The 13,126-nt window shown below is 51.5% G+C and overlaps 1 protein-coding gene across 5 annotated transcripts in view; it reads left to right on the top strand.

Moving 5' to 3' along the window:
• The window catches only part of LOC147099964 (A-kinase anchor protein 13-like), a 482,784-nt gene that overhangs the window by 234,019 nt on the left and 235,639 nt on the right, over nucleotides 1-13,126 (top strand). For all 5 annotated transcript variants that reach the window (XM_085968506.1, XM_085968508.1, XM_085968507.1 and 2 more), the window contains exon 9: nucleotides 7,242-7,315. In XM_085968506.1, coding sequence (XP_085824632.1) covers nucleotides 7,242-7,315 — 74 coding nt within the window. The remainder of the gene's footprint in view (nucleotides 1-7,241; nucleotides 7,316-13,126) is intronic.

The raw sequence follows: 13,126 nt of genomic DNA, 5'->3' as shown, positions 1-13,126 counted from the left end.
ACATCCCCGGAAGAGCGGAATGAATATGAATGTTTGAAGAAGTCTTTTCAAGAAAGATGGTTAGGGAAGGAACCACCGTCGGCTAACGTCCAGATGGATAAGAAGGAAGTAGAAGGGCCTCTCACTGGCCTAACTCAGGACGACCCCGAATATTACCATGACCTGTTGAGTGACACTGAATATTACGAGGATCTGGTCTGCTCAGTTTGTGATGAAAACTCCCAAAGTGCTGAAATCCGGATGAAGCACTTAAGGTCTAAGGAACATAGAGAGTTGGTGGCGCTACAGCTGGCAGCCGAGAAAGGAGCTCCGAGAGTGTCAAAAAGGCAGAAAAGAAAAAGAAGAAGCAGAAGATAATAACTGTCTAAAATATTAGCACTTCTACCATCTCAGGCGGGACACTACGAAAGGAACTAAATTAGTTGAAAAACTGGAAAATATCAAGACAGCCAGTTGGTTGTAAAAGTCCGCACTGCTGGTTCAACAGGACGAAAGTTCAAGCTGTTACGTCAAGAAAAAGGCTATGGAGGAGTCACGCTAGCCATGTGAACCGGCTACACCAAAGAGATGTTGTTTGGAACGAGTCAAGATCAGAGACTGAATCTATGAACTGTTTCCGCAGAGACTGAACCTGTGAACTGTTCCCACCAAGATTATATCTGTAAATTGTTTTATATGACATTGACTCCACCGAGATTATATCTGTAATTTGTTTTATAGGAAGTTGAAGATATGTATGTTTAACGGGGACTCTGTAAGTAATAAGCTAAAAAGGGAGGATTGTAGTGTATGTACCCGTCTATCTTTAAGGGAACTATTGAATGTAACCGTTCACCTTTAAGAGAACTACTTTAGGTGTGGCACTATTTGTTTGGCTTCTGTATACTGTAATACCGATAGTGACCACACCAGTATATAAGTGTTGTGGCAGGATTTGCTGGGGCAGATTCGCCCTGACCTTCGAATAGTAAAGACCTGTTTGTTTGTTACTCCTGAAGTCTGTGTCGTTATTAACCGTACAACCCACAGACTATACATCCTTCCCCCCTCTCTCTCCTTCCCCCCCTCTCTCCTTCCCCCCCTCGCTCTCCTTCCCCCCCTCGCTCTCCTTCCCCCCCTCGCTCTCCTTCCCCCCCTCGCTCTCCTTCCCCCCCTCGCTCTCCTTCCCCCCCTCGCTCTCCTTCCCCCCCTCGCTCTCCTTCCCCCCCTCGCTCTCCTTCCCCCCCCTCGCTCTCCTTCCCCCCCCTCGCTCTCCTTCCCCCCTCGCTCTCCTTCCCCCCTCGCTCTCCTTCCCCCCTCGCTCTCCTTCCCCCCTCGCTCTCCTTCCCCCCTCGCTCTCCTTCCCCCCTCGCTCTCCTTCCCCCCTCGCTCTCCTTCCCCCCTCGCTCTCCTTCCCCCCTCGCTCTCCTTCCCCCCTCGCTCTCCTTCCCCCCTCGCTCTCCTTCCCCCCTCGCTCTCCTTCCCCCCTCGCTCTCCTTCCCCCCTCGCTCTCCTTCCCCCCTCGCTCTCCTTCCCCCCTCGCTCTCGCTCTCTCTCTCTCCTTCCCCCCCTCTCTCTCCTTCCCCCCCCTCTCTCCTTCTCTCTCTCTCTCTCTCTCTCTCCTTCCCTCTCTCTCTCTCTCTCTCTCTCTCTCTCTCCCTTTCCCTCTCCCCCTCTCTCTCTCTCTCTCTCTCTCTCTCTCTCTCTCTCTCTCTCTCGCTCTCCTTTCCCCCCCTCGCTCGCTCTCCTTTCCCCCCCCCCCCTCGCTCGCTCTCCTTTTCCCCCCCCTCGCTCGCTCTCCTTTCCCCCCCCTCGCTCGCTCTCCTTTCCCCCCCTCGCTCGCTCTCCTTTCCCCCCCTCGCTCGCTCTCCTTTCCCCCCCCTCGCTCGCTCTCCTTTCCCCCCCCTCGCTCGCTCTCCTTTCCCCCCCCTCGCTCGCTCTCCTTTCCCCCCCCTCGCTCGCTCTCCTTTCCCCCCCTCGCTCGCTCTCCTTTCCCCCCCCTCGCTCGCTCTCCTTTCCCCCCCCTCGCTCGCTCTCCTTTCCCCCCCTCGCTCGCTCTCCTTTCCCCCCCTCGCTCGCTCTCCTTTCCCCCCCTCGCTCGCTCTCCTTTCCCCCCCTCGCTCGCTCTCCTTTCCCCCCCTCGCTCGCTCTCCTTTCCCCCCCCTCGCTCGCTCTCCTTTCCCCCCCTCGCTCGCTCTCCTTTCCCCCCCTCGCTCGCTCTCCTTTCCCCCCCCTCGCTCGCTCTCCTTTCCCCCCCCTCGCTCGCTCTCCTTTCCCCCCCTCGCTCGCTCTCCTTTCCCCCCCCTCGCTCGCTCTCCTTTCCCCCCCTCGCTCGCTCTCCTTTCCCCCCCCTCGCTCGCTCTCCTTTCCCCCCCCTCGCTCGCTCTCCTTTCCCCCCCCTCGCTCGCTCTCCTTTCCCCCCCCTCGCTCGCTCTCCTTTCCCCCCCCTCGCTCGCTCTCCTTTCCCCCCCCTCGCTCGCTCTCCTTTCCCCCCCTCGCTCGCTCTCCTTTCCCCCCCTCGCTCGCTCTCCTTTCCCCCCCTCGCTCGCTCTCCTTTCCCCCCCTCGCTCGCTCTCCTTTCCCCCCCTCGCTCGCTCTCCTTTCCCCCCCCTCGCTCGCTCTCCTTTCCCCCCCCTCGCTCGCTCTCCTTTCCCCCCCCTCGCTCGCTCTCCTTTCCCCCCCCTCGCTCGCTCTCCTTTCCCCCCCCCTCGCTCGCTCTCCTTTCCCCCCCCTCGCTCGCTCTCCTTTCCCCCCCCCTCGCTCGCTCTCCTTTCCCCCCCCTCGCTCGCTCTCCTTTCCCCCCCCTCGCTCGCTCTCCTTTCCCCCCCCTCGCTCGCTCTCCTTTCCCCCCCCTCGCTCGCTCTCCTTTCCCCCCCCTCGCTCGCTCTCCTTTCCCCCCCCTCGCTCGCTCTCCTTTCCCCCCCCTCGCTCGCTCTCCTTTCCCCCCCCTCGCTCGCTCTCCTTTCCCCCCCCTCGCTCGCTCTCCTTTCCCCCCCCTCGCTCGCTCTCCTTTCCCCCCCCTCGCTCGCTCTCCTTTCCCCCCCCTCGCTCGCTCTCCTTTCCCCCCCTCGCTCGCTCTCCTTTCCCCCCCTCGCTCGCTCTCCTTTCCCCCCCCTCGCTCGCTCTCCTTTCCCCCCCCTCGCTCGCTCTCCTTTCCCCCCCTCGCTCGCTCTCCTTTCCCCCCCCCTCGCTCGCTCTCCTTTCCCCCCCCTCGCTCGCTCTCCTTTCCCCCCCCTCGCTCGCTCTCCTTTCCCCCCCCCTCGCTCGCTCTCCTTTCCCCCCCCTCGCTCGCTCTCCTTTCCCCCCCCTCGCTCGCTCTCCTTTCCCCCCCCTCGCTCGCTCTCCTTTCCCCCCCCTCGCTCGCTCTCCTTTCCCCCCCCTCGCTCGCTCTCCTTTCCCCCCCCTCGCTCGCTCTCCTTTCCCCCCCCTCGCTCGCTCTCCTTTCCCCCCCCTCGCTCGCTCTCCTTTCCCCCCCCTCGCTCGCTCTCCTTTCCCCCCCCCTCGCTCGCTCTCCTTTCCCCCCCCCTCGCTCGCTCTCCTTTCCCCCCCCCTCGCTCGCTCTCCTTTCCCCCCCCTCGCTCGCTCGCTCTCCTTTTTTCCCCCCCCCCCTCGCTCGCTCTCGCTCCCTCGCTCCTTCCCTCTGACCCTTGCCTCTCTAGTTGCTGAATAACTTGCTCCCAGCTGCTAATGTGGATTAGCTTTACTACAAAGCCACCTGGTGGTCATGATGAGTTCTACAGTCTCCGAATTCCTATACAATGCACCATGAAATAGCAGCACCAAGTGTTCATATTTCCATGTGCTGTATTGGAGAGGGTTATGAGATTGAACACTTGGTAACATTTATGCACCACATCCCTATGGTAAGATTTTAATTTTCAGCTGAGAGTTGGAGGGACACTGTGTGTCTGCCCTTGTTGCAGTTTTGGACAGGTAGTTTCGTTGGCATTAAGCTAATATTCCAAAAACACATTGAGGGAAAAATTGGGTTGCTTTGCGCCTGGGCGCAGCACAGCTAATGCCTCCCGTGGAATTTAGCGGTGGCGGTAGCCGGTAGTGCCCCGCGGTGCTGCGCCTCCGGCGATGACGCCATCACCATGCGCAGCTCCCCGCCCGCAAACTTCAGTTGCGACCCCTGACCTACCGCCGGACGATATGTCCGACAGGATCAGGAGGTGCCGGGTGGCCATTTTTTGGGGGCCGCCTGCCAACACCTGGCCTCCTCCTGCGGGGTGCTGGCTGCGATCGGTCAGCCCGGCGCTCCTCTTGAGTGCTGGGCTCTTTTCCCTGCACCCCGCTCCCCCAGCAGGACCCCGATGCGCTAGGCCCTACCCCTTTAATCAGGGAAGGGAGGCCTGTAATACCCCCCAAGGGGGCTTGACTGAATTTCCCCCCCCCCCCCCATTGTATTTGCATGCTAAACTGCTGAAACTGGTCTCCTTTTAGATAATATGCCCTTTTCAGAAATTAAACCTTTTTCAGTGTCAGTCGTGGCTCAGAGGGTAGCACCCTCACCTCTCAGTCAGAAGATTGTGGGTTCAAGTCCCACTCCAGAGACTTAAGCACCAAAATCTAGGCTGACACTCCCACTCCAGTGCTGAGGGAGCGCTGCATTGTCGGAGGTGCCGTCTTTCGAATGAGACATTAAACCGAGGCCCCGTCTGCTCTCTCGGGTGGACGTAAAAGATCCCGTAGCACTATTTCGCAGAAGAGCAGGGGAGTTATCCCCGGTGTCCTGGGCCAATATTTATCCTTCAACCAACATCCCTAAAACAGATTATCTGGTCATTATCACATTGCTGTTTGTGGGAGCTTGCTGTGCACAAATTGGCTGCCGCGTTTCCGTCATTACAACAGCGACCACACTTCAAAAAAAAAAAGTACTTAATTGGCCGTAAAACACTTTGGGACGGCCTGAGGTTGTGAAAGGCGCTATATAAATGTAAGTCTTTTCTTTTTCGCTAGCAATCTTCCTGTAGGAACCCGAGTCTTGAACTGCATGCTCGGAAGTGTCCGACACTGTTTAGCGGGCACACTCGTGCCCTTCTGCATAGGTGCGTTGTTGCCTGTGCTCTTTTTTCTATCTCGTCTTTTCCCCCCCCCATCTTGTCAAAAAAGGAATGGTTCAGTCATATCAGAATCTCAGTCTGCGAGGGAAACTGTGACAAAACTTGACGGCGTGTTGCCTCTGTGCTGTGTCATCAAAGTGCAAATGCTGGGCCCTGACAATTGTGCAATAAATTGTCTGAATTCTTTTGTCTCGCCTCTTTTGATCCCCTCCACTCGGTTCTATCTTTGTAAACACAGAGACCGGGCATTTACAGAGCACGATGGAAGCTTGTTTTTGAGGATCTGACACATTTTTTGCCCAAACATTGAGCTAATGGAAATTTCTTACGATGATGCAAACATGGAAGAAAAAAAAACCCACCGTAGAACTTCACATTTAACGCTGGCCCCCCCTGAAGTGAACGGGTTTCTGCGCACGGGCTATAATCTGGTTTTAAATTGTAGCGGGCCAGTTGGCAACACGGTTGACTGGTAATAAAACTGCTCGGTGAGTTGGTAAACATGGATGTTGGCAGGAGTTTGCCTGCAAAACAACTGTGACTACACTTCAAAAATAATTAGTTGGCGGTGAAGCACGTTGGGACCTCATGAGAGCATGAAAAGAACATATGAAATCGGAGCAGGAGTAGACCGTACGGCCCCTCGAGCCTGCTCCGCCATTCAATAAGATCAGGCTTTCTAAGATGAAGCTTTATACAAATGCAGGTTTGTTCCTTTGTCTTCAGTGACAGAGTGGTCACTGGTGTCTGGTGAGCAATGAACGTACATGTTGGCAGGTCAATGTGGACGAAGCAGGGTGTCTTCCTGTTTCTCGCCCAGTCTGCACTATTTATTAACCTGTTTACGTTTCCCCTCCGGAGATCAAATGGATGCGATGGCGTCCATGTTGGGGTAGATTGTACAAGATCCGTGAAAGGAGTGGGTCTTCAGATCACCATATTGCCTTATGTTCATTAACATGAATATGCTCTCTTTTTATTCGTTCCTGGGATGTGGGCGTCGCTGGCAGGACCAGCATTTATTGCCCTTCCCTACCTAGTTGCCCTCCAGAAGGTGGTGGTGAGCCGTCTTGAACCGCTGCAGTCCGTGTGGTGAAGGTACGCCCACAGTGCTGCTAGGGAGGGAATTCCAGGTGACCCAGTGACAATGAAGGCTCGGCGATATATTTCCAAGTCAGGGTAGTGTCTTGGAGGGGAACTTGGAGGTGGTGGTGTTCCCATGCGCCTGCTGCCCTTGTCCTTCTAGGTGGTAGAGGTCGCGGGTTTGGGAGGTGCTGCCGAAGAAGCCTTGGCGAGTTGCTGCAGTGCATCTTGTAGATGGTACACACTGCAGCCACGGTACACCGGTGGTGGAGGGAGTGAATGTTTAAGGTGGTGGATGGGGTGCCAATCAAGCGGGCTGCTTTGTCCTGGATGGTGTCGAGCTTCTTGAGTGTTGTTGGAGCTGCACTCACCCAGCCAAGTGAAGAGTATTCCATCACACTCCTGACTTGTGCCTTGTAGGTGGTGGAAAGGCTTTGGGGAGTCAGGAGGTGAGACACTCGACGCAGAATACCCAGCCTCTGACCTGCTCTTGTTGCCACAGTATGTAGTATTTCCTCTTTTATTATCTTGCATCCTCTGCTGAACTGATTGCAGAAGAGTGAGTCACTGACCTATTCAAAGGCCTCTACCAATGGCTTGTCTTAATGACTGGCATGGAGGTAATGACCTGTTCCGCTTTTTTCCCTTCCCCAGACCTTCCGCTCTATTGGGAGTGAACAACCTCCAGTGGGCTGACTCGAAGAACTTGCAATGTGGAATCACTGAGTCAGCTTGGGGGGATGGGGATGGGAGAGGAGGAAGGAGACCGGATGGACCTTATTCATTGGCGTGGTAGGGTTGGGACTTCAGTTGCCTGTACTGCATTGTAGTTACGCTCGTGATGCAGACCATACTTGAGCCTGGATTGAGCTAGCTTGATGAAACACTAAAACAAAGTTCCTACTGCACAATAAAGGCCAACTGAATCGCGAAGGGTTGGCACTTCAGTTGGCTGTACGGCATTGTGCAGTTACTTTTGTGATGCAGACCTTGTCTCACTTGCTGGATTATATGTTTGTTCCCACTCTTGTGTGGCTGTATTTAACACATCCATTCTGTTGTCTAGAAGGTGAGTGATGGAGAGATCTCTTTTTTTTCCCCTAATTACAGAAGGACCACCAGAGGATGAAGATGACGGTGCCTCGGAACATCCCGAAGACCTTACTGACTTGGTCTCCGAACTGGTAAGTGGCTGTCGCATGGATGCTCTAGTTGTAACTCGTGGCGTGCGCAGGGATGGCTAGTTCCCCATTGTGTGTGGATTGCTTGCTGCGCCTCACGTGCGCCTTCACTCCGACTGAAATGACGCCATTCCTGGGTGACGACCGAAGTCTGCTGCACTCGCACTGAAGTAAGTTGCACACCTTGGATCCAGCCGTACTGGCTGGCTTTCCAAAGCAAAGTCCTATTGGACAGTGTTGGATGAATAGCTGAAGACACATTGAAGGTGACTTCACTGCTCCAGGCTTCTACACGTATTAATCCCAAATACATTTGACAATATTAATTGCAGCGTTGAAACTGACACACACAATGAGGCTTTTCTGGTGCTGTTCTTTACCAAACCTGCTGTTTAACCCATTACATAAATGGGACCGTGATCCTACACATATTTACTTTGAAGCAAAGCTGCTTTACTGTGGCATCAGTGCAGAGTGTGGCATAACTTGAATGTGAAACCTATACCCAGAGAGTGTTTAGAATGTGGAACTTGCTACCACAAGGAGTAGTTCAGATGAATTGCATAGATGCATTAAAGGGGAAGCTACATAAGCACGAGGGAGAAAGGGATCGCGGTTCTGCTGATGTGATTAGATGAACTAAGGTTGGAGGAGGCTCGTGCGGAGCATGAACACTGACATAGACCAGTTGGGCCGAATGGCCCCTCTCTGTGTTGGAGATACCATGTCGTTCTATGTAATCATCTCAAGTTGTACTTGGACAACAACTTGCAGTTATATTGCCTCTTTAATACCGCAAAATGTCCCAAGGTGCTTCACAAAGATGGGGCGTGATGAAAAGGTCTTTGAGCTAAGGTTAGAGGAGGCGTTGAGGGAGTTGACCAACGGCGTGATTTGAAGAAGAGGGTTTTTAAGGATGCAAGTGTTTAGGAAGATAATTTCAGACCAGAGGGTGATGGCTGCAGTCTGTCATTGATGGTGGAGAGAATAGGGTTGGGGACATGTAGTCGGTCAGCATCGGAGGCCCTGAGGGTGCAAGTTGGGTTGTTAGAGGAGTTGATGTAGTTTCATATCACTACTACATGGCACGGGCTATCCTATATCTGTAACCACCAACCAGCCAAGTTTAGAAAGCTCCCAGTCTGTTAATTCAACATCAGTTTTCAACATTAAAAGCCAACTGCCCCGTCATATTAACACTGAACCAACAGTTAAATATGCAGTGCTCCATTTTCATTGGCTAGACAGCCGTGTGGAAACAAGAATTTGAAGCCAATTTTCCTGATCCCAAGTCATTTTAGGCATTTTTAGATTGCCTATTTTATTTTTTCAGAATTCTCCATTCCCAGCCTGGCGGCGTGCCAATCTTTGTCGGCCAAGACTGTATCTCTCCCCCCCCCCCCCCCCCCCCCCCCCAATTGCTGCAATGATACCGTAATAACTTAATCTGACCTGTTTAACTCCGTATCATTTTATACAGGCAGCAACACTGTCTGTGCCGAGAGAGAGAAAGCAGATGATCAGCTGATGGGGAAGAGTGAGGAAAAGGAACAGACCAAGAAAAATGAAAATAGAGCCCAGAAGGAACCGAGCTTGGGGGCGGGTGGCGGAAAGAAATCTTGCCAGTTGTATCGTAGAAAAAAAGTGAAAGTGGCGAAGTAGAAGCTGCTCAGCTAAGTCCTATTTGGGGGAGTTGCAGTCTGTCTGGGTTGATGGTGATCTAGGGAGTGGTGAAGATCAATCTGTGCCTGAGCTGTGGGAGGCTCCTGCCAAGAACGTGTAACCTGATTCAGCAGAGAAGTTCTATAAAGAAACCATCTCCACTCCAGCCGCTCGTCTAACACCAACTCTTCTTTTAAAAAAAAATTAAAGGAGAAAATGATGGAAACGGCAGCACCTGGAAGAGAGCAGAGGCTAAAGTTTTGACTTGGCATGTGGTGTTTTACGCTATTTAATAATTTAGTGGCGATCCTATCTCTGTTCTAGTATGCAGTGTGTACCGGTATACATTCTTGAGCATGTTGACTCAATGCACTCGTTTATGAGGAACGGCCACCTTGGAAAAGGCGCCAGGAGACGGCCAGCATCTGTGCAACCGTCCGCTGGATTGAGTCAGCTGAGGAAATCGAAGGGGTGGAGAAAGATCCTATTTGGGTTTTTTTAAGGGTACCTTGTGACATGAATCTTGTCATTCATGTGGAAATGACTTATGAAATAATACTGGGCGGCCTGCTGGCGGCGCTGTCCAGGGAGAGTATAAATATTCGGGCATGGGCCCAGCTTGCGCAGGACATTCTTTTACAGGAACTAGCGAAGGACACAACTAGACCTCCATGTTGTAAAACAGTTGATTAAAGCTTTGTTTAACGCTTAGACCAAGTGCCTAGTAGTTTACTTACGTCGCCTTGACCTTGTGCTCTTTCTCCCTGCCCAGCCTTGCTGGGCCACACGCCTTGTGTTGCTTAGAGAGGATGAGCTACTCACAGACCACGGCCTATATTGGCCTAGAGCCAATTGGTAGGATGCACGGTTGGGAGGGCGGGAGGGAGGGCAGCAGCCTGCCAATAGTGTGGTAAAAGCCACCTTTAAATCAGTTTCTTTTTCCTGCTGCAGGAACACAAAGCACGAGTGCGTGTGTTAAGGAACGGCATTTACAGCTGTGGACGCAATCCCGCGACGACTTTGGGAGTGGCGTTCATCAAACCCCAAATTCTCAGGAGATTCCCCCTTCCCCTCCCTCATGCACATCTGTAACGCATCCCCAACCACCTGTTGTTTTTATGCTGTTACATAAAACAGTTCATGTAAAAAAAATAAGGATCTTTAGCAACAGGAAAAGCCTCTGAAGCCCAGTGGGACCATCGCTCTTTCATTGGCTAACCCCACATACCCTCAGTTGCTTTTCATTCCAGAAACTCATCTCATTGCCACTTGAACCAATTTGTACTGTCTGCTCTTGTGTCTTTCCATAATACCTCGTTCCACAAATCTGACCGCTTGGATTTAAAGGTTGTGTCTGACTTTTCTATTCACTTCTAAATTCCTCATTTTTTAACTTTGCCTGGGCAGGTTGGTGCAGTCATTCACCGTGAGTGATGGTAGTGTGTTTTCTATTGCAGGGACATAGATAGACTAAGCGAGTGGGCAGTAAGGTGGCAGATGGAGTATAATTAGTACTTGAATGACGCATGTTGCTATTTCGCTCAGGAAAAGAGTGGGGCTGCTGGAATTCTGAACTAAAGGCAGAAAATGTCATCAAAGCACAGCAAGTTGATCAGCATCTGAAAGAGAAAAGGCACGTTATCGTTTTGGGTGGGATCCTCCATCAGCACTGGTCACGTTTCTGATGAACATGAACTTATCCAGTTACATGAAATCTACAGAAACATGCCGTTGGGCCCAACTGGCCTGAGCCGGCGTTAATGCTCCATGTGAGGCTCCACCTACTCTAATTACCTCATCCCACCCTGTCCATCCCTTCTACCCCATGTCTGCATCAAGCCTCCCCTTCAATAAGCAATGCTATCTGCTTCAACCACTCCATGTAGCATTGAGTTTCACGTTCTTACCACTCTGGTAAAGAATGTCATAGAAACATAGAAGATAGGAGCAGGAGTAGGCCATTCGGCCCCTCGAGCCTGCTCCACCATTCAATGAGATCATGGCTGATCATCCAAATTCAGTAATATAATAGCAAAATACTGCGGATGCTGGAAATCTGAAATAACAACAGAAAATGCTGGAAATACTCAGCAGGCCAGGCAGCATCCGTGGAGAGAGAAACAGAGTTAACGTTTCAGGTCTGGGACCCTTCATCAGAACTGGAAAAAGCTGGAAATGTAACAGATTTTAAGCAGGAGCAGAGACGGGGGGAGGGGTTTAGGAGGGGAGGAAGGAATTGAAAGAACATGCTGTGAAAATGTTGCAAATGGGAATGGCAAAATTCAGTACCTTGTCCCTGCTTTCTCCCCATATCCCTTGATCCCTTTAGCCTTAAGAAATATATCTAACTCCTTCTTGAATATATTTAATGAATTGGCCTCAACTGCCTTCTGTGGTAGAGAATTCCACAGGTTCACCTAAATTGATTGGTTAGTGGCTATCTTACATGTATACCACCTTGTTCTGGACTCTCAAACATGCAGAAACAGTTTCTCCACATCCACCCAATCAAACCCTTTCATAATTTTAATGACCTTCTCGTAGTCTTCTCTTTTCCAGAGAAAAGTGCCCCCGCCTGCTCGGGTGTCAGCCGTGGCTCAGTGGGTAGCGCACTCCCCTCTGAGTCAGAAGGTTGTGGGTTCGAGTCTCACTCCAGAGTCTTGAGCGCAAAAATCTAGGCTGACACACCAGTGCAGAGCTGAGGGAGTGCTGCACTGTTGGAGGTGCCGTCTTTCGGAGGAGATGTTAAACCGAGGCCCTGTCTGCTCTCTCAGGTAGACATAAAAAACCCCATTACACTATTTTGAAGAAGAGATGGGGAGTTATCCCCGGTGACTTGGCCAATATTTATCCCTCAACCAACATAACAAAAACAGATGATCTGGCCATTATCACATGGCTGTTTGTGGGAGCTTGCTGTGCGCAATTTGACTGCCGCGTAAAAAACCCCATAACACTATTTTGAAGGAGAGCAGGGTAGTTCTCCCTGGTGCCCTGACCAATATAAATCCCTCAATCAACATCACTTAAAAATAAATAGATTATCACATTGCTGTTTGTGGGAGCTTGCTGTGTGCAAATTGGCTGCTACGTTTCCTACATTACAACAGTGACTACGCTTCAAAAAGCACTTCATTGGCTGTAAAGCGCTTTGGGACGTCCTGAGGTTGTGCAAGGCGCGATAGAAATGCAAGTTGTCGTCTTCTTCAATCTTTCCTGATAGTTGCATCCTCTCCATTCTGCTAACATCCTTGTAAATCTTTTCTGCGTGTTCTCCAGTGCTTCAATATCCTTTATGTTGCATGGAGATTGGAAGAGCACACAGTACTCCCAAGTGTGGTCGAACCAAGGTTCGATATAAACTTAACATTATCTCCCGGCTTTTATATTCTATTCCTCTAAAAATGAACCCCAGCATTTTGCTCTCTCGATGACCTTATTAACTTGTGATTTTCAATGATTCATGTTTCTGTATTCCCAGATCTTTTTGTTCCTCTGCCCCATGTGGACGCTTATTTTCCAAGGAGTAGGTGGCCGCCTTATTCCTCCCACCAAAATGAACCATCTCGCACTTGGCTGCATTGAAATTAATTTGCCGTTTATACCGCCCACTTTGCAAACCTGGTCACGTCATCCTGTATTTTATCAGATGGTAACTGACCTCTTTATTTTCTGGTACCATTTTATTTTGAATTTCCCTTGTCCCAGCATCAACCCCCCCCCCCCCAGCTAGAGCCTGGTGTTCCTGCAGCCTCGTGATAAATGCGTTACTCTAGTAATATGAATTCAGGACATTTTTTTTCTGGGAGGCGGGGGAAAGTTTTACAATTTTCTCCCCTTCTCTCTTGAAGGCACTGACGTATAGTGACCACCAGGTGCCCTCCAGTAACTCCTTAAAGTGTTTCTTCTTCATGTGAAAATAGACTGTGTTGCAGGCTATTCAACTATAGAAACATAGGAGCAGGAGTAGGCCATTTGGCCCCTCGAGCCTGCTCCGCCATTCAATGAGATCATGGCTGATCATCCAAATTCAGTACCCTGTCCCTGCCTTCTCCCCATATCCCTTGATCCCTTTAGCCTTAAGAAGGGAGCGGAGTATCACATTACAGCCTGATTGTGTTCTCCGCCAAACGTGCATGGTTTCCAGTAGAG

This window comes from Somniosus microcephalus, chromosome 27 (assembly GCF_052327205.1).
Source record: "Somniosus microcephalus isolate GS21.2 chromosome 27, FLI_Smic_1.0, whole genome shotgun sequence".
Classification (NCBI taxonomy): Eukaryota; Metazoa; Chordata; class Chondrichthyes; order Squaliformes; family Somniosidae; genus Somniosus; species Somniosus microcephalus.
The sequence above is the reverse complement of the archived record's forward strand: the minus strand, read 5'-3'. Positions and strand labels throughout refer to the sequence as shown.